The sequence below is a fragment of the Dermochelys coriacea genome, chromosome 1, assembly GCF_009764565.3.
Source record: "Dermochelys coriacea isolate rDerCor1 chromosome 1, rDerCor1.pri.v4, whole genome shotgun sequence".
Lineage (NCBI taxonomy): Eukaryota > Metazoa > Chordata > Testudines > Dermochelyidae > Dermochelys > Dermochelys coriacea.
The window spans coordinates 260,232,088-260,254,122 of NC_050068.2; the positions used below are offsets into that span (position 1 = coordinate 260,232,088).

The window sequence follows — 22,035 nt, forward strand, 5'->3', positions numbered from 1 at the left end:
ATTATTAGGATTGCAGTTCATTTCTCTTTTCTGGTTCATTTAGTGATGCATTTTGTCATTTCAGTTTTTTGTTTTTTAAACAATTAACTTACACCTTATTTTTGGTCAATAAATCTTACACCTGCTGGTAAGCTATTTCCTGTGGCTGCCTCTGGGATTCCCTAGCACCACAGCTGTGGTACTTCCAAGCATGCACATGCTGCCATTTTCCCACTAAGACTTATATTATACAGTTTGCAAGTGAGGCAGGGTTGTTCAGACATGCAGGAACACCCTATACATGAACTGCATGATACATATTATTTTATTTGCTGACAAATAACTGCTCTAGCAGATTTGCATGCACAAAAGCTTTGTCCTGTGCAATGTGAGGGTTTTGTAAAATGCAAGGTGTGCATAGATGTTAACAAAACTCAAAGGATAAAGATGAAAATTATTTATTTATTGACCATGTCAAGAACAGAACTGCCTTATGCATTTCTATTTGTAATTATTTCAACACTGTAAAATAGGTCTCATGAAGCGCAATGTTGGGGCAAGATAGCACAAAGCTACACAAAAGTTTAACATAGCCATTGTGAAAATTACTACTGACATAGGGCATCCTTTGCAGTTTGGGAAGCTGTTGAGAACTTGCTCAGAAACTGAATGTCACCAACCAGGCTTGCCATCTGTCTGCCAATGGTTTGCAGCTCCTGGGCCACTTTGCCTACGTCCCCTCGCAGTCCCAGAACTGCATTTTTTATCTCCTCCAAAGTGCCCAGGGCTTTCTGTGTAGTGCCCCTGTTAGATGACCCTCCAGCAGAAGGCATATTGGGGCTAGCCACAGGATCTACATTCTGCACAGGAAATGCCCCCCAACTCCCACCAGAAATGCGGAGAATTCTGCTCTCAAAACTGTTCACTTTTCCAGAGCAATGTTTCGAATTATCTGGGAGGAGATTCAGGATGCTGGTGTTTTCACTTTCCTCTTCCTCAGATCTTTGGCAAGAAAAAGGATGTGTAACTCTGTCCTTGAGATCATTAAAGAAAACAGAAGAGGAGAGCTTGTGAGGTGAAGACAAGCCTGAAGGTCCACAGGAAGGGATAAGGTTAGGATGGACTATGTTCTCTGGAACAACTGAATCTGGGGATGAGATGGAAAAGGTGGAAAAAGAGGAAGTTGCTGCCATGGAGCTGGTCGAATCTAAAACGTATGTAAAAGAGAAAAAAAATGAACACTATACAATCTTTGCATAAAATTAATGTTAGTAGTAGTAAATTATTTATATTAAGGTAGTGTCTGAAGGCCCAGTTGGGCCCTGGGTCCCATTGTGCTGGGTATTGGGCACACACACACACCCAAGCGATAACCCCTGCCCTAAAAGGCTTATAGACTAAAGACACAAACAGTAGAGCTGGTAAGAAAATGAGGTGGTATAGTATGTAACATTCAGTCCACATGCTGTACTTGACACAAGACCCAAGCAGCTTTAACAATGGACTGATTTACAAGCCAAAAAGCACCTACTAAAACATCCAGCATGGTGCTAAATTGTAACAGACCAATGTTCAGGTTTATAGGTGGAACAGCCGCTTATTTCAAAATTCATGAGACAATTCCTGATTTTCATACATGACCTGAGAGCACAGAGCTTGTAGGACAACTAGAGAATATAGGAATGACATTTCTAGGCCCCACAGCCTTACAAAGATATTACACTGAGCATTAAATCCTCAGATGGGCCAGAGCAGTACCCAGCACACCTTGGGACAGGGGGGAAGGTAGCTTTATGCCAACTTTGCAGTCCTCCTCCCTTTCCTAGGACCAGCTGGAGACTTGTTTGGCCTCTGGAATAACTAAGAGCAGCCTCTGGGCTGCTCTAAGTCACACCAGTTTGTAATGAGTTTCCAGAGTTCATTATACTACCTGAGGATCACTACAGTGCAGCACTCTCCCTATTTTAAGGGCTTGGAAGGAGAGAGTTATGAATGCTAGCCTTATTCTCCCATGCTGGAGGAATCCTTAGCTGTCTTTTTAGAAAAGCTTTGTCTTTATTGCACTGCCAGAGTGCCAAAAAGGAGCTTTGTTATGGGCCATGACCTAGCACTCAATCTTCACACTGTGACATTTTACTGATGCCTGATATCATTGCATCACTGCACAGATTCCACCTCCTATGTGAAAAAGCAAATATGATGCAATTATTTTGTCCTGCAGGATAAAAATAAAAAAGATGGAGTGACACAAATAACTATCGGCTCTGAAAGGAGCAGTTTAACAGATTTTTTTGCCTCCAGGCTACTGATAATATTTTGATTATATCTGCTACTATCTAAAATATAAACATATATGTAATTTAACAGTAAGAGTACCTGTCTTGCAAATCTCCATGTACAATCTATAAGAGGGATTGGGTGTCTGACTGTCACCAAACTGATCAGTCTTTATTTATTTATTTATTTTAATTCTTTTTCTGGGATGGAGAGATTCTCCACTTGATTGCTGCTTCCATGAGTAACTGGCTTCCTCTTCTATACTGAAAATACTTTGTATCTCCTTGGTGGCATCAATTTAGTTTCATTTGGTAGTAGTGACATTTTATTGGAGTAAAAAGAAAAGGAGTACTTGTGGCACCTTAGAGACTAACAAATTTATTAGAGCATAAGCTTTCGTGAGCTACAGCTCACTTCATCGGATGCATTTCGATGCATCTGATGAAGTGAGCTGTAGCTCACGAAAGCTTATGCTCTAATAAATTTGTTAGTCTCTAAGGTGCCACAAGTACTCCTTTTCTTTTTGCGAATACAGACTAACACGGCTGCTACTCTGAAACCTGACTTTATTGGAGTAGAGTTTCTTCTTTTAGAGGTTCCACCCTCTTCAAGGTGGTCACTTTCATCTTAGGATGCAATCCACCGTGTTTTCCACACTCTCCAAAACAATTATATGCACAAAATGCTAAAATGAATCAGGCTCAGTGATCTAGACTGAGTATGATATGTTGTCAGGCAGAGATGGATTCCTGAGAGGTGAGAGCAATAAACTGGCTCAACACAGTGACTATGAGGTGAAGAGGGGAAAAATGCTTAGTGCAACTCACTTAAAAACATTACAAAATGATTGCATTTTTGTCTACATTTTTAAGACCCAAGAATGTTTCTTTGCGTACAACAACATTCTATAAAACTAAATGGGAAAGTCTCAGAAATGCCAATTTTAAACTTAAAAAATAGCTGCTTTCAAAAGCAATTGACTCTTTATCAGCAAGTGAGAAGCATTTCTTAATAAGTGAACCTTCAGAACACTGCACTGAGTCAAAGGGAGGCAGCTATACATTCTCTAGTCCTGTCTCCTCATTCGGAGGTTTCTTCTGACATCCAGTAACTCTCACAGGTGTGAACACAAGATTACTAACTCCTGACATTTTCTGTTTAGAGAACTTCTCATGAGAGAAGAAAACAAAGGGGTTTCAATTGTTTGCGTGTCACATGTATAAAGCTGTATGGTACAAAAGTCACAGGACTAGCTAGGTCAGGGAACCAAGAATGGGATAAGGAACCTTTCACTTCTAAACCACTAGTTTCAGATATACTGCAGATCATTAATTACTATCTGATAGCTTTTCAATGGCTTAGGCGAAGTGAGTTTGTGGTCTCTGTCCAGGCCCTAGTAAGGGAGCGAGTTGGTACTACTGGACCCTCTTGTTGGCAGTCTCAGCAGAGAAGCCAAGCAGTGAATGGGCCATGGAGACTGAATTCCTTTATGGTCAGGATTGAACACTGGAGGTGAGACTGCGGGAAAAGCTTGTTCTGACATTAACTATGCTGTATCTGTTCTGTGAGTAATCGGAGAATTTCCGTCCCCAGCACTAATAATCCAGCACCTTGCAACTGCACTAAATTGACTTAAATGATATACAAACATCATACAGCATTTTCAGGGGCTCTGTTAAAAATAAAGATATTTATTACTGCTTTCATTCTGTAAGATTTTGACTTGGCTTGTCGTATCTAATATTGAATATGAAAACATAAAGGAAAGATGTGACTTAACCTCCATTTAAGTAGCTCTGAACATTTAGTATTGTGTTCACCCTATGTGATAGCAAGGGTGCCTGCAGAACAAGAGGAGGCACCAATAGCTTTTTTCTTAACACCTTCTAAATTCTGAAGCACTAACTTCCTTTGCTAAGTGCTATCACTACTGCATGCAAGTTATGCAAGAACTACAAAGAGGATGTGGGCTGGGAGAGGAGGTAACAAAGAAATTAGACACATGTCTTTTGTTAGACATGGAATGCACAAACTCACCTGGCCTTGGGGAAAGGTGGAGAGTTGTGTTAAATGTCTGCACACTACTAGGAGTGGAGGGATTGAAGTTTAGCATGGTGGTTGTATTAGGTCCAGGGAATTGTTTAAAAGAAGCTGGAGTTAGTTTCAGAATCTCACTGTTTGCCACACTATTCCCTAAAGGATCAAAGACGTTGAAGGTAGGGGAGAGGTAAAGGGTCTCCACAGAAGCTACACTGTTAGAGGGAAGAACGTCTGACTTTGGGACATATTGGCTGGTGGTGGCAGGCTTTTCTGGAACTGATGACTGATGATCAAGCAAGATTTCTGCCATTTTGGGACTGTTTGCTGACTGTGTTCTTGAAGGAGGCATAAGAGTGATTGTTGAAGCAGGATTTGTGACTGTGCTGTATGTTCTCCTGCCCATGCCCCATTTTTGTGAAGTAGATAGGCTTCTCTGTGAGGGGAAGGATATGACACCTGTAAGGCAAAAAGTGAGAATGTCACAGAAAAGGAGCTGCATCTTGGATGGGAAAAGTAATAATATTAATAACAGTACCTCACTCTAAAATAGCATTTTTCATCAGTGGATTCCAAAGTGCTTTACAAAGGAGGTAGTTGTTACAGATGGAAAAACTGAGGTACAGATAGAGAAAGTGACTTACCCAAGGTTACTCAGCAGGCCAGAGCTGGGAATAGAACCCAGATTTCCTCTGTCCCAGTCTGGTATGCTAGCCACTTGGCTAGGCTGCCCAAGTTAGAATTGCAATAACAATAATGCTTAGCATTTTTCAGCCATAGATTTCAAAACATTTTACAAAGGTGTACAATACATATCTTCATTTTTACAGGGGAGTTAATGAGACCCAGAGAGGTTAAGTGACTCTCCTGAGTTTATACAGTGAGTCAGCGGTACAGCTGGAACGAAAAGTGCACTAATGTACAGTTCTAATTATTACATCTCGTTACAAATTACCATAAATCGCTAAACCTAAGTGTCTTATGTATAATTAGAAAATTAACAATCAAACCATAAAATGTAATCTTGACAATCTGATGTAAATTAAGATGGCAGTTTGGTTCAACAGTGGAATGCATGAGACAGGCAGACACTCCTGAAATCCTTATAAGGTAAGTTCTATTACTTTCAAAAATAGTTGCAAAAAGTTCTACATTTTTAGCTGAATTAATAGTTATTAACCATTTTTTAAAGTCCCTGCTTTGCTATACATTCAACACTGCATTCCAGTGTCTTAAGACAAACTTTGGGGCTCTTGTCTCCCCTAAGGCCTCTCCCAGATACCTGCAGAGGTGGTGGTGTGGAAGCTTAAAAGCAGGTTCCCTCCTCAGAGGAGTGGAGCTGACAACAGCACAGCATTGGCTCCAGAGCAGCCTTCAGAAATCTAATGGCCTAGAGAAATTATCAGAACTCATTTGGACTTCTATTTTCGGCAGGGTGGCGATGAGTGTGGGAAATTGGGATGGAGATTGCCTGCTCACATGTGTGCGCGCACACACACACACAGTTATCTACTAGCTATAGAGAGAGAGAACCTGCTTTGTGGATTGGAGCTCAGTTGTTTGGTGGAAAGGGACTGGGTGGTATTTTGTTAAATTTATAAAGAACAATGGTTATGTTGCAGAAGTAAAGCTAAAATAATAGAATTAGGCAAGGGCAATTGTACATGGTTCTGGGTTTTCTAATAAAGTATGTAAACGGCTTTTTTAAAAATGGAAAAGGCAAGTATCCCTCCCTTCCCTATTGCAGTCCCTCCACTGCCAGCCTTAGTCTCCTTACCCCCACATGCTCTGCTTCATCCTTCCCTTCCTCTTTCCTCTCTCCATATCACCTTCTCTCTGTCTCCTCAGTGTCACTTTTCCTCCTTTTTTCCTCCCCCTTGCTCCTATTAACTCCTCTTTTGCCATTTCCCCTTCACCCCAACTTTAAATAAACTTCAAAACATGCATGTTACTGATATGTGCCAATCATCACGTGAATCATCTATTTGGACCCCACCCTCCACTCTTCCTTTGTTTTTGTGCCTTTTAAGGCCCAATCCTGTAAACATGATGTACGTAATTTCTGGCAGACCAGAATTAATCTCGAAAATCTCAACTTCCTTATACAGTTAATATAGATTCACACAACTGTTTGAATCTAAGAAAAGGGGGGAGGGTGAGAGGGGGATTAGCCCTTGTTTTTCATAAAGTGGTGGGAGTTCTCCAACATATTGTCCCCTCCCTTTTTACTCTTACTATCACCCCTTAGGACCTTGTCTCAATGCAATTTAAGGACTATTCTCTCTGAGCATTCACCAGAAGGAGCTTGGGAAAGATTGCTTCAGAGGATCTTGAGATGCTCCCAGTAGTTGGAATATGGTTCTGCCCAGGGTGCTGGAACAATTTGTATTGTGGGGGTGCTGACAGACATTGAACCAAACTGTAAACCATATATATGGTGGAAACCACGTCAAGCCAAGTGGTGCAGTAGTATCCCTGGCACCCCTAGTTCCAGCACCTATAGTTCTGGCCTGCACACGATCCCCATATGCTTCTGCCCCTCTACAATATAAAGCTCTGTCCTACAGTACTAGTGCCTTCTCGATTACTCTCTCTTGATAGCTCCACTTTCTTTTTACTGGTACACACTGCATTATTCTTCATACACCACCATGTGGTTTTGTTAGACAGAGCTAGATTCCCAGAGGCTATTGCTGTGAGCAATTTCCATGTTAGCCCGATATGCATGCATGCATTACAGGTTTCAAAGCAGAGAGTCAGCAGGTGTGACAGGAGATTTTAAAAAAGTTGAAATGTATCTCACGGTTTAAGAATGTGTGAATGAAAGTTCCTCTGCGAGTAATTACAGTTTTCAAAGGAAATAGAGCTCAGAGATAATAGAAAGACCAGTACACTAACTGCCTGCAGTATTAAACTGTTGATACAGTGGGGAGATTGGAATCAGTTAATGTACTGATTCAATGGTAGATACATTCTGTCTTTTAACAAAGATACTGTATGTTCTTGTTAAATGTTACATTTGAGAGATGGGTCTTTAATTGCTGGGGCAGGGGAAAGGGAGAGGTGTTTGTGTGTGTGCACATATGTGCATAGGTAAGGAGTGATGAGATAATATATTTCTAATAATGGAAAGATCTGAAATCTCTATACCTTAACTCTATATTTTTGAGAAAAATATAAACAAGTTACAAGTGTAAATTAAAGTGCCTTCTCAATACTATAGCTTTGTAGAAAACACATTTGGAAGTCATTTAATAATACATGCACTCCAGTTTTTTCACAGTGAAACAGCGGAAAGCTGAGAGTAGTGGCAAGGAGCCATCTGAGAAATGTGTTGAAGATGCTCTTCCTTTTCCACCCTCTTATTATGATCCATACCTCTCTCCTTCAGCATTGGGCTCCAATTTCATTCCATTTACCCTTCTGCTGTTTTCTTAACCTGTACACCAGCTTACTGAACCAGAACACCGCCATAGGGGAGCTAATACTAGGAAATGCTGCGTTCAGCATTCATTTTTGGTTGACTCTCATTGCCTCTGCCCTCGAAACCACTTCATTCATTCCCCTGGAAGGGATAGGAAGCAAAGGATAGTGAACAAGCACATATGCTACTGGCCAAATTCTGCCACTCCAAACAGCACTGTGGGCTAGATTCATGAGGGCATGTAGGCACTGCAATACTGACCATTGTACCATCTCACTTTTAGATGCCATGCTGCCTAGTGGAATTCACTACCCCAAGTTAGGGACCCAGGGTCCTTGTACAACATATGGGGAGAATCAGGTACCTAAACATGGGATTCACAAAAGCCCATAAACCAAGTAGGGAGCCACCTAAGCTCCCTAACAGGAAATGCAAAAGGGGTATAAGCCTATACCCCATCCCTCCATGGGAGTTAGTCACCTCCCTCTGGATTTAAGCACCTATCTCTACTTGGGATTCATAGCCGTGAAACCTCTCCTGAAGTTAGACACCTAAGCCAAGAGGAGGCAGTGGTGCCCTCCTTCTAGCCAATATCTCAGTGGTTAGCGCACTCACCCAGGATGTGGGAGACATGGGTTTAAATTCCCCCTGTGCCTGATGTGGAGCAGGAACATGAACCCAGGTCTCCCACTGCTGAGAAAAGTGCCCTGACCACTGGGCTATGTAGTACTTTGGGGTGGGGCTCTGAGTCTCTGTCCCTGTTCCACTGTGTATAAATAATTCATTGGGCCAGAGAGAGAAAGAGCAAAAGCAAGAGTGCCTCTGCAGCACAATGGTTAGGGCTCTCGCCTGCAGGGCTTGAGTCATGCTGGAATGCTCCGGAACACTACTCTGGCTTCTTCCTCAGACTTCTGGTACTGTTACTTTAGAGTGATGAGGAATGGAAATGCATTCTGGCCTGTTTTTTTAATGACTATCACTGCTCACCTGAGAGGTGGGAGTCCTGGTTTAAATCCCTGTAGGGTGACCAAATACCAACTGTGAAAAATTGGGATGGGGGGAGGGAATAGGTGCCTATATAAGACAAAGCCCTGAATATCCTAAGTGTCCCTATAAAATCAGGACATCTGGTCACCCTAAATCCCTGGGTTTAGTGTTCTACCCACCAGGACATTGGATAAAAGGGAAATGGCACCACCTCCACCATTTTGTGTGGGGCCCAATCTGATAGACATGCTCTAAGGTATCCTCTGAGCATGCCTACTGGTTCAGGCCCCAAATGCAAGGTAGGCAGGGGAATTTTGTGAATCCCACCAGATCTTAGGTGCTTAGGGACTTTAGGGGTCTACTGGTTTAGGCAGCAGCTGAATGGTGATTTTGTGAATACCAGTGGCACTTAATATGCCAGTTAAGTGCCTAAGTCCCCCTTGTGGATCCAGTCCTGTGTATCTCTGGAGAGTGGAACAGGTTGTGTCTGAACAGCTAGCTGCAGTTTCTATGGAGGAATTCTGCCATCCTCCAATAGTCATCCCCCAAAAGATGGTGTGAGTTTGACAAATGTAAACATGCCCTCTTTGTACATAAACAGTGGAACAGAATTGCCGGGAAAACATTCTGGCCAAGTTCATAAAAAATAGATGCTTTAAAGTTAGGGTCCCAAATTCTTATTTACACACCTAAATACATGATCTGGTTTTCAGGAGTGTTGGTTGCCGCTGAAGTGAATGTGAGCTGCCAGGGGAACTGATCACTTTTGAAAAGTATGCCCATTTATTTCAATGCTTAAATAAGACTGTAGGAATCTAACTTTAGACACCCAATTTTTGAAAATATTGTTTTCTATTTCTATTCACTTTGGGGATGTTTTCAAAAAGTACAAAAGAAGGTGAGGCATAAACAGCACACAAATTGGAAATTTCTATTTTAGGGTGTTATACTGCCATCATAGCTGTATCTGAGCCAAAATATCTAGGTTTCAATAATAATAGTATCTAGTTCTTATACAGCACTTTACAAAGGTGGTTAGTATCATTATCCCCATTTTACAGATGGAGAAACTGAGGCACAGAGAAGTATGTTACTTGCCCTAGGCTACACAGCAGGTCACTTGCAGACCCAGGAATAGAACCAGGTCTCATGAGTCTGTCCAGTGCTCTATCTACTATTCAAAGCAGTAGTTGGGGGACCAGCCCTGCTGTAACTATGCAACCTACTTTGCTGTCCTAGAACTGCTCTCCCACAGATCTTTGCCAGTGATTGATCCTGACCTGCAGCACCCCTGTTATTTCAATAGTGCTGCCCTTTGACTAGTTATAAACAACCCATAACACTGTGCTCTCTTCAATATCTATAATTATGATTCTAGTCATAGTATTGTATTCAAATTTGTCTTGCTCAAGCTGAATGCTATTTTGGTGCATGTAATTTATAATCTTCACTGACTGTCTTATTTAAATGCTAATCACCTATGAGAGGCTTGGTTCCTAGAAATGATCAGACTAGTCTTATTCAATAGCTTGGTATCACAGTATCACAAACCTCAGATACAGAGAAAAATTATCAGAAGAGAGGTTTCCAGGAACTAGTCAAAATGCATCCAAAACTGTTAAATCCCCCTGCAATAGTTTTGGGGAGAGATCCAAGAGCTTACTCGCTCCTTCTTTTGGCACTATCTGCAGCCAAAAGTGCTCCAGAATGTTACTTTTATTTCCTTGCAGCCAGAAGAATTTCTTCCAAAGTTGCAGTTAATTCCTTTTAAACTGCCTTGTTCCACAAAGAAGTCTATGGACTCACGTGTCAGCCAACAGACATGGTACATGAACTGTATTTTTTGATCAGTTGGGCCAAAGATGAGTCATCTCCTCTGTCTCTAAAGATTTTTCAATATTTATAGTGAAAATACCCTTGAGTTTGCCAACAAGTATCTCTTTGAAAGGCTGCGTAAACGTAAAACATGGGTCTCAGAACTGAGGAGTACACAGTTACAAGGTCACAGGCCACTCTCTCACCCTGCTTTTTAATTTATAGATATAGATCTGATTCTTCTCTCACTTATACCAGTTTTATGTTAGTGGAAATATTGACTTCAGTTGTTATACCTTATTTACACCCAAGCAGGTGAGAGCAGAGCCATAATTCTTTTATATTGCATTATATGTCATCTCGAGCATATGAGTTGTTGCACTTTCATCAGATCACTGGTTCCTTTTGTCCTATAGGTTGTCTCCAGCAATGGACAATATAGGAATCTTCAGAGCATGGTTAACATTCCTAGTAATTATGCAATGATGTGCATGAGGGTTGGAACTATTCCTGACACCTTCACTCCGACCTAAGCATAAGGATTGTTAATCTCATGTTAGCTTCTATAGCTACAATGTTATTAATGATCATTTTTGTTTAAGGAGGAGTCAGGACCCCTAGGATTTGTCATATAGTGGGCTCCCCACCCCCACTCCCAAGTAGCTCACCAAACAGAAAACAAAAACACTTGTTCTTTTTTCCAGAATGTAATCTCCCCCTTTCTGGATACAAGCAGAAAAATCAACCAAGGACAAGATTCTTCTCTTTTCAAGGTGCTCGTTGTAGCAGCCAAACTCCCATCAGGCTGAGACCAATGTCTTCCCACCATCTTTGTTCTTTCTCCTTTTTATACTTGGCAGCTGAGCCTTGCCATTTAAATGAACCCGATCTGCACCTGTCCTCCATTATCGTGCCACAAGTCTGATGACTTATCCTTTAGCATTGGTAGAAAAAAAAGGGTTGCAGGCTTTAGCCCTGCCTGGGCAATCAGGATGGGGCAGTACTGAAACCAGGGCAGGTAAGATAGTCACAGTATTGCCCTCCTACAGTTTTCCCTAATTGACTCTGTCAGCCCATGAAAGGTTCTGTGTCCTACTGCTCCCTAAAGTCATAGATTCTGAGGCCAGAAGGGACCACTGTGATCATCTAGTCTGACCTCCTGTATAGCACGGGCCACAGAACCACCCCTAAATAATTCCTACAGGAGATCTTTTAGAAAAACATCCAGTCTAGATTTTAAAATGGCCAGTGATGGAGAATCCACCATAACCCTTGATAAGTTGTTCCAATGGCAATTACCCTCACTGTTAAAAATGTATGCCTCATTCCCAGTCTGAATTTGTCTAGCTTCAACTTCCAGCCATTGGATCATGTTGTTCCTTTCTCTGCTAGACTGAAGAGACCATTATCAGATATTTGTTCTCCAAGGAGCATTAGAATTGGGTTCATCGTCCCTAGTCTAAAACCCACCAGGGCTGCCCTGAGTTTTAGCTGAGAGTACTGCTTGGGAGCAACATGATGTGAACCATCCCCCAGAAGAGCTGAGCATGCCTTGTTCTCTGCCCACAAAGGGTAAGGCAACATACGGTGGGCTATTGCACTACTATTTTGCCTGTTTTCTTTTTAATGTCTTAGATAATGTGTTCAAAGGTGGGATTGTAGGTTAGAATTGGCATGCCCTGACAGAGCTGTGTCAGGGGAATGGAGGGTGAAATTGCTTTTAGCCTTTTGGTGTGGCCCTTTTGGTGTCCAGCCTACCCCTAAGCAGTGCCAGGGCAATTTCTAGGGGCTGATTTTCTCTGATGTCAGACCAACAATTCAGCAGTTAATTCCTCTTTACTTTGTTTTGAATTTGAAAACAGGCAAACAGACCACTCCAGGACATTACAGTCAATATTTTCCCAAACAGAAAAGCCAGATCCATTTCAGTTTAGATCAAATAGATGGCATTTCTTGATGTGCAGACGTGAAAACAGAAAATAAATGATTTTAAACATTAACTGCCTGACAGGATAACAATAATGAGACACTGTGGAAGCTGGGCTATAAAGCTTGCAGAATAATTGTCCCGCTAACCATTTTAAAAAGGGCTGAAAGTTGCTTGTTGTCTAAATAGCCAAAGCTTCTCCTTTCAGTGTCTGGCTTCTCTGACCACACACAAACATATACAGGGTATGTCTACACTGCAATAGAATACCCACAGCTGGTCCATGTCAGTTGACTTGGGCTGTGGGGCTGTAAAATTGCAGTGTAGACATTGAGGCTTGTGCTGGAACCTGAGCTCTAGCACCCCACTGACATGGGCTCATGGGCCTCAGACTTCAGGGCTATAAAATTGCCATGTAGCCATTTGGATCTTAACATGGAGATCGAATATAGGATCTGCTATGCTAGCACATCCTTCAGAAAGTTGCTTCATCGCATCTTTATTGACAGAGATCTGCAGATGGAAACTAAGATCTACAATGCAGCAGTTATCCCCACTCTCCTTTATGGGTGTGAGACATGGATGACATACCGAAGCCATCTTAAGCATCTGGAGTGGTACCAACAGTGCTGCCTTAGGAAGTTTCTCTGTATCGGGTAGGAAGACCATCGCACCAATGGCAGCATTCTCTCTGCAGCTAATATCACCAGTGTTGAGGCAAAGATTATGAAACATCAACTTCACTGGGCTGGTCATTGTGTGTGGATGGCTGATACTCATCTTCTGAAGCAAGTCCTCTTTTCTCAACTTAGTCATGGTAAGAGGACCCGTGGGTGACAGAGGAAACACTACAAGGGTATCATGAAAGTATATCTTAAGACGGGATGCATTGACCCCACGAATTGTTAAGAGCTCGCTGGCAATAGACTGCAATGGCATCGCATCATACATCAAGCCTCAGCCCATTTTGAAAAGAATCACCTTGCTCAAGAGGCTGAGAAATGGCAGAGGAGAAGGAAAGTGTACAGAATCCCAGCCAGCAGTTGTGCTTTTTCCAAGCAACCACCTGTCACATACATGGAAAAACCTGTAGAGCGCAGATTGGACTCCTCAGCCTTTTCCCCCTGACAGACATCATCCTCGTATCAAGGGACAGCCACTGCTGCCACCGAGGCATTTGAGCTCTGGGACCCCATTAGGCTCCAGCCTAAATGTCTACACTATTTTATAGCCCCACAGCCCAACCCCCAGGCAGCTAAAATTAGCCATCCATGGATGTTTTATTGCAGTGTAGACCTACTGTATGTGTCAGATCCCTCAAAAGAAGTCTCCCACCTCAGAGCCCTGTTTCATAACCAGCTTCTCATTGAAAAATGTGGCTAATAATAAAGGCAATCTGATATAATACTGACATTTCTTTAGGAATTTACAGAACAAAGATACTGGGCCAATCCTCAGTTGTTGTAGCACCACTGACTTTAATGGAGCAATGCCAGTTCACACTAGTTGAAAGTCTGGCCCATTATTCCTTAACATACAAAAGACCAGTTCAAATAGAATGTTTAGGTGTCAGACATTATTAAATCCTATTCCCTTTTCCCATGCTGGGTTTGCATTTTGACTAGTTTCTGGAAACCTTCTCTTTTGATTTTTCTCTGTATCTGAGGGTTTTTTGGTGGTTGTAATAAGGGCTACATTGAATTTCACAACAATGCACTGCAGACAGCCACCTTCTAGAATGAGCAACTAGAAGAAGGAAATTAGATTTTTCAAAGGAAGGGGGAAAGGAAGTCACTTAAGTGTCATCTGTTCAGTAACTATGATTGCAGTCATACCTCATTTATGTTATATAAAAAGAGAATGCTGCAGGTTTTTAGGATATGCTACTATTTCTCAGCCATCCTCTCTTTGGGGTTTCAACTGTGGTTTAACTGCTGTCGCTTTATCTAGAACTAAGCTGCATGCACCAATTTCAGGTTGCTGCTGCTTTTTAAAAATTCAACTATAACTTTTCTTTGTTCTTAGTGGGTACTGAGCAGTTTTGGAAATGGAATTTGTAGATGAAAAACACTCAAGGTGTTCACTAGACTGCGCTAATAAGTCTGACTGTTGGGTCTGCTTATACAACTAGACTAACTAACTCTGAGTATTGACTTTCCACATCTCAGTTAATATGTAAAATCTGATCGAAGAAGTGTGTGTGTGTGTGTGTGTGTGTTTGCAATTTTCTCATTCCTAGAATTGAGACTTAAAAAGTACTTGATAGCTAGAGTCAAGACTGTACAGGCAATTCCATGTAAGCTTTCACACACTGTTCTGCTGATTATTATGCTATCCTAATTATTTCACTCTATCTATTGCATCTCATGTATTAGGAATGTTAAGCTCTTTGGGACAGGGACTGTCATTTACAGTTGTGTATGGTACAAAGCTCAATGAGGCTCTAATTGGGGTCTCTAGGCCCTACTGTAATATAAATAATTATTTAAAAAATACACTTCATTCCTAATCTGCAGAGCCCTTCCTGGTCCAGCACTCTGCTCCTCACACTGCCTACACACCTTGCAGCACTCTCTGCCATTCTAACAGTAAGCCTCTACTGAACATATGGGAAAAATGTTAATTGAAAACTAGAATGGAAAGACAAGCATAACAACCTATTATGCAACCTACCATAGACCTGTAAAAGCCAGAAGCTCAAAACTGGGGAACATCCTGGCATGCTCAGATTCAGAGCTGTATGTTTTCCAAATATACTTACCAGTGGTATGCAATTCAGCAAAAATGAGATTGAAATGGTGACAGTGTAAATCAAAACTTTGGATAACATATTGAGAGAAAAGGGAGCAAGCTGTAAGGGAAATTATAATTAGTGCAGATGCTTTCAGCTGAGTTGTTTTCTTTAAAAAAAAATACAATATATCTTAAACCCCTTTCTTTGGTTGGGTTCCATTCTGAACTCAGCCATACATGGTATCTTTGAAATCAAGTACCATGCACATCTGATGCAGCCAATTTGATAAGCCTTATGCCTGACCAACCTGATTGCTTTCTATGATGAGATAACAGGCTCTATGGATATGAGGAAAGAAGTGGATGTAATCTACCTTGACTTTAGCAAAGCTTTTGATATGGTCTCCCACAGTATTTTTTTCAGCAAGTTAAAGAAGTATGGATTGGATGAATGGACTATAAGATGGATAGAAAGATGGCTAAATCGTCGGGCTCAACAGGTAGCAATCAATGGCTTTATGTCTAGTTGGCAGCCGGTATCAAGCAGAGTGTCCCGAGGTCAGTCCTGGGTCCAGTTTTGTTCAACATCTTCATTAATGATCTGGAGGATGGCGTGGATTGCACCCTCAGCAAGTTTGCGGATGACACTAAGCTGGCGGGGAGAGGTAGATACGCTGGAGGGTAGGGATAGGATCCAGCATGACCTAGACAAATTGGAGGATTGGGCCAAAAGAAATCTGATGAGGTTCAACAAGGACAAGTGCAGAGTCTTGCACTTAGGACGGAAGAATCCCATGCACTGCTACAGGCTGGGGACTGACTGGCTAAGCAGCAGTTCTGCAGAAAAGGACCTGGGGATTACAGTGGACAAGAAGCTGGATATGAATCAACAGTGTTCCCTTGTTGCCAAGAAGGCTAACAGCATATTGGGCTGCATTAGTAGATCCAGGGAAGTGATTATTCCCCTCCATTCCACACTGGTGAGGCCACCCCGCACTACAGAAAGGATGTAGACAAATTGGAGAAAGTCCAGCGGAGGGCAATGAAAATAAGAAGCGGGCTGGAGCATGACTTATGAGGAGAGACTGAGGGAACTGGGTTTATTTAGTCTGCAGAAGTGAAGAGTGAGGGGAGATTTGATAGCAGCCTTCAACTACCTGAAAGGGGGTTCCGAAGAGGATGGAGCTAGGCTGTTCTCAGTGGTGGCATATGACAGAACAGGGAACAATGGTCTCAAGTTGCATTGGGGGAGATCTAGGTTGGATATTAGGAAAAGCTATTTCACTAGGAGGGTGGTGAAGCACTGGAATAGGTTATCTTGGGAGGTGTGGAATCTCCATCCTTAGAGGTTTTTAAGGCCTGGCTTGACAAAGCCCTGGCTGGGATGATTTAGTTGGGGTTGGTCCTGCTTTGAGCAGGGGGTTGGACTAGATGACCTCCTGAGGTCTCTTCCAATCCTAATCTTCTATGATTCTATGACCAGCTGAGATAAGAACCATTCTAGAAAACACAGGGGGATTATACTGTGTGTTTTTACATCAGAACGATTTGTTAAAGGCATGTAGAACTGGTTTGGATTGTCCATCTTTCCCAAAATTCACATGACAGACCCCAGTATTATTTTAGGCTTTGCAACATGGTCTGATGATAAACAATTTTTCCCCCTGCAGGATAAGTAGGGAGAGATTTCAGCCCTACATGTAGTGAAGTCTGGCTTTTACCGCAGACAGCTTTGGTTTAACCTATTACATTCACAGGAGCAGAAAAATGAATTCCTTCATCCTTGTTCTCTCCCCTCCCCCATTTTTATGATAGGCTTTTTTAGAAAGACATATTTATGGCCTGTTTCACAAACACAAATAATGAAGTGACATATTCCCCCATGTTTTTAAAGGCAGAGAAGGGCAAGGAGTAAAAGCAAACAATCCCTCTTTTCCCCTCCCCCCCCATAGGCTTCTTATGCTTATACCTAAATATAATTGTATAACCGTGCTAACTCTTCAGTTTTGTGTCTTCATTAAGCATGTAAAAAGTTGCTGAAGCCTCACGGAAGACTTTAAAAATGTAAAAGAAATTCAGCTTCTAAGCTATGAGATTTCCTGCATTTCACTCCCCCTCGTTTTTTATCACTAAGGAGACAAGCATTGGCATGAAAACAGGATCTTGGTTCCTTGAGAGTTCACCTACTCCAGCTGCTTATTATTCTCCCACCCCTGTGTCTTGCGCCTGAGGTCCTAATTCTCTGCTTGTGACATCGCTTGTTTCCATAACAACCAATTGTGATGTCACAGAACTCTTACTTGAGGTGCAGGAGAAGAGATAGCAGCAGGAACACATGAACTCTTCTTAAGGAAGCTGATTTCAGCCCTTTGTCCTAATGAAGTAGAGGGAAGAAAAATACAAACCATATTGTGGAGAAACTGAATTGCTCCTGCTTACTAAAATAACTTAAGCAAGCATCAGCTGTTAGAAAGCAATATACAAATAATTCCATTTCAGAGACTCTTCTTAAATTAGGACTGTACAATCTGGGGTCTCAAAAGTATTAACTGAACTGAATCTCAACCCTTTCTCTGAAATGCTTCTGAACTTTTTTACAGTTCATATTTCCTCCTCTCTCCACAGCCTCAAAAAACTTCCCTTCCTTCTAGACCCCTTCCACAGCACTAGCTCCATGCCCTAGCCTCTTCCTTCATTCCCTTCCATGATTGCCTCTTAATAACTCCTTTTCCACACATGTCCCTTCCTTCCTATAACCCTTCCCCACTACCGTTTGAACATCCTGCTATCGAGCAGTATTGACAGCCTCTCTGGTTGAGTCTCATGCTCCATTGCTTTCCAATCTTCCAAGCAATGCACCCAGTGCACACCTCTGAACAGGGAAAGTTTAGAGTGTAGGAAAAATGTAAATACAGAGGGTGCCCATGGACAAGCAAAGAAGCTGATGTCCTACATGCAGCAGCCTTGTTAGGGGAAGACTTCAGGGGGATCTAATTAATATCATAGGGTTGACGGTAAGAAACCAAAGGAGACAGAGTCAGAACAAGCATCCAAATTTATGGATGGTTGCCTGAAATCAAACTGAACGCTTTTTAGGTCTGCCCATTTCAATGAACTCTTTTCCTGTCCATTGGAATGGACTATTCATTTGAAGCACAGGATATATAAACCAGAAGATGATGTGAGTTTTGGCCCATGTATTAGCTATGTTATTCAGCAGTAAAGTGATTATATAAAATGCCTCCCAAACTGACTTATTTTGGTAAAACTCATTCAGTTAAAGATTCTGTATTAATATAGAACTTCTGTCCCTGCTCAGGTTTTGAACTGTTTAGCCATCATACTTCTGTTCCAGGAGTCACTGGCAGCTGCCTGCACCGCTGGTGGTGCTCCATTTGAAGAGCCCTCAGCATGAAACGGATGTGGCAAAATGGTGGTGGCGGGGGTCTGCTCATCCTCACTAAATACTATCAAGTCCTGGTGGAGAAGACAATACAGAAATAATCAGTTAAACAGTGAACACTCAGATACAAGCCATGCTGCTCAAAGTGGTGAAGACTCGAGCTTTACAGGTGTTGTTAAAACCAAGAAAGGGGCAGGCTGTTAAAAACTGCAACTTACCTAAATTGTTTGGTTGGTTGGTTTTTAGTAAAACCACTGGCCATTAAATACAGACTGAATTTTTTTTAAATGTTTAAGACTGATAAGACATTTATCCATGTGAGAATCAGGCCATTGCAAGTATACATTTAAGAACAAAAATAACTGAATGCTGACTTCTCCCACTTACCTACATGCTGAGATCTGAGTTCAGGGCGCTGCGTTTCCCCTACTAAAGTTGATGTCACTAATGTCTAAAGCACCATAAAGAATGCAGCTCACTGTTCTGTTCTAGGTGTCAGTGATATGATCATCTATTATAGGAGAAACACAGAACCCTATAATGAGGTCTTGCAGGCTTTTCTGGTCACCTTTTAAAATACTGAGGGACTTACTTCAATCTGTTATTCTGCTACAGGGTGACTTTTGCCCTAGAGCAAACTTGTAAAAATAAAACATTGATACAAAAAGAAATGTTCTGGCCCTATGTTTCCTTTGCTATTATTGAAAAGATTTGTGTTTTCATGAGGATTCTCTTTTACCAGTCCCAACTTCAGCTTTGTAATACTACAACTACTTTGCAATTTCATAGTACCTTTCATCTGAGGATGCTAAAACATTTTAAAAACATTAAAGAATGTAGCCTTACTACAGCACTGTGAGGTAGGGTATTAGTATTTTGACTTTTCAGATGGGTAAAACTGAGCTAAGAAAAATAAAGAAATCTCCCCAAGAGAAGAGAACCCAGATCTCTTCAGTGTCAGGTGTGCTGGGCCACGTCCTCAGCTGGGGTTAATTGGTGTAGCATCCTGGAAGTCATTGGAGATATGCTGATTTCCACCAGCTGATGAGCTGGCCCAGTGTCTCTCACAGCTTGTTTTATTTTATTTGATCTTAGAGGGAAGCCAAAAATTGGTGATTATAACATCTCAGTTGACCACTGATGTGGTCATACACTGGCAGCTAGTACAGGTATGAAAATACTTTCATTGAACTAGGTAATGTTTGAAATGCTTTCCTCTCTTCACAGAAAAGGTTAAAAATAGGGCTGTCAATTAATCGCAGTTAACTCATGCGATTAACTCAAAAAAATTGATTGCGATTAATCGCACTGTTAAACAATACAATACCAATTGAAATGTATTAAATATTTGTGGATGTTTTTCTACATTTTCAAATATATCAATTTCGATTGCAACACAGAATACAAAGTGTACACTGCTCACTTTATGTTATTACAAATATTTGCACTGTAAAAATGATAAACAGAAGAAATAGTATTTTTCAGTTCACCTCATACAAGTACTGTAGTGCAATCTCTTTATCATGAAAGTGCAGCTTACAAATGTAGGTTTTGCTGTGAAATAACTGCACTCAAAAACAAAACAATGTAAAACTTCAGAGCCTACAAGTCCACTCAGTCCTACTTCTTGTTTAGCCAATCACTAAGACAAACAAGTTTGTTTACATTTATGGGACATAATTCTGCCCACTTCTTAATTACAATGTCACCCGAAAGTGAGAACAGGTGTTCACATGGCACAGTTATAGCTGGCGTCACAAGATATTTACGTGCCAGATGCACTGAAGATTCATATGCCTCTTCATGCTTCAGCCATCATTCCAGAGAACATGCTTCTATACTGATAATGCTTGTTAAAAAAATAATGCATTAATTAAATTTGTGACTGCGTTCCTTGGGGGAGAATTGTATGTCTCCTGCTCTGTTTTACCCACATTTTGCCATATATTTCATGTTATAACAGTCTCAGATGATGATGATGCAGCACATGTTGTTCATTTTAAGAACACTTTTACTGCAAATTTGACAAAATACAAAGAAGATACCAATGTGAAATTTCTAAAGATAGCTACAGCACTCAACCCAAGATTTAAGAATCTGAAGTACCTTCCAAAATCTGAGAGGGATGAGGTGTGGAGCATGGTTTCACACAAAGTAAAACTATTTCCCCTTGTTTATTTCCCCTCCTACTGTTCTTGTAAAGTGCTGGAAATGGCCCACCTTGATTATCACTACAAAAGGTCGTCCCCCCCCCGCCGACACCCCCCCCAGCCGCTCTCCTGCTGGCAATAGCTCACCTTTCCTGATCACTCTTGTTACAGTCTGCATGGTTTCAGAGTAGCAGCCGTGTTAGTCTGTATTCACAAAAAGAAAAGGAGTACTTCTGGCACCTTAGAGACTAACAAATTTATTTGAGAATAAGCTTTCATGAGCTACAGCTCACTTCATCAGATGCAGTCTGTATGGTAACACCCATTGTTTCATGTTCTCTGTGTATATAAAATCTCCCCACTATATTTTCCACTGTATGCATCCGATGAAGTGAGCTGTAGCTCATGAAAGCTTATGCTCTAATAAATTTGTTAGTCTCTAAGGTGCCACGAGTACTCTTTTTTTTTAAATGAGCAACACTCTGATGCAGAAACTACAGAACCCAAACCATCAAAAAAGAAAATCAGTCTTCTGCTGGTGGCATTTGACTCAGATGATGAAAATGAACATGCGTCGGTCTGCACTACTTTGGATCGTTATCAAGCAGAACTTGTGATCAGCATGGATGCATGTCCTCTGGAATGGTGGTTGAAGCATCAAGGGACATATGAATCTTTGGCCCAACTGACATGTAAATATCTTGCTACTCCGGCTACAATAGTGTCGTGCAAACACCTGTGCTCACTTTCAGGTGACACTGCAAACAAGAAGCAGGCAGCATTCTCTTCTGCAAATGTAAACAAACTTGTTTGTCTGAGCGATTGTCTGAACAAGAAGTAGAACTGATTGGACTTGTAGACTCTAAAGTTTTACATTGTTTTATTTTTGATTGCAGGGGGGTTTTGTACAGAACTCTGTGATTGTAAGTTCAACTTTTATAATAAAGAGATTGCACTACTGTACTTGTATTAGGTGAGTTGAAAAATACTATTTCTTTTGTTTTTACAGTGTAAATATTTGTAGTCAAAAATAAATATAAAGTGAGCACTGTACACTTTGTATTCTGTATTGTAATTGAAATCAATATATTTGAAAATGTAGAAAACATCCAAAAATATTTAAATAAATGGTATTCTATTATTGTTTAACAGCATGATTAATCGTGATTCATTTTTTTTAGTCGCTTGACAGCCCTAGTTAAAAACCACAGGAGGTTTCCAATTGTCTTAACAGATAGGTTTAACAAAGCAGTGCTTAAAGCAGCTGAATGGGGAATTAAGGCCTTGTCTACACTAGAAACGT

The 22,035-nt window shown here is 41.2% G+C and overlaps 1 protein-coding gene across 1 annotated transcript in view; it reads right to left on the reverse strand.

The window, feature by feature from the left end:
* Positions 1 to 539: 539 nt before the first annotated feature.
* Positions 540 to 22,035, reverse strand: part of ENTHD1 (ENTH domain containing 1) — a 69,071-nt gene continuing 47,575 nt past the window's right edge. Inside the window, exons 6-8 of the mRNA XM_043507110.1 lie at positions 18,524 to 18,656; positions 4,294 to 4,752; positions 540 to 1,186 (exon numbers count right to left, since the gene is read on the reverse strand). Of these exons, the coding sequence (XP_043363045.1) occupies positions 588 to 1,186; positions 4,294 to 4,752; positions 18,524 to 18,656 (1,191 nt within the window). The 3' untranslated portion in view covers positions 540 to 587. The remainder of the gene's footprint in view (positions 1,187 to 4,293; positions 4,753 to 18,523; positions 18,657 to 22,035) is intronic.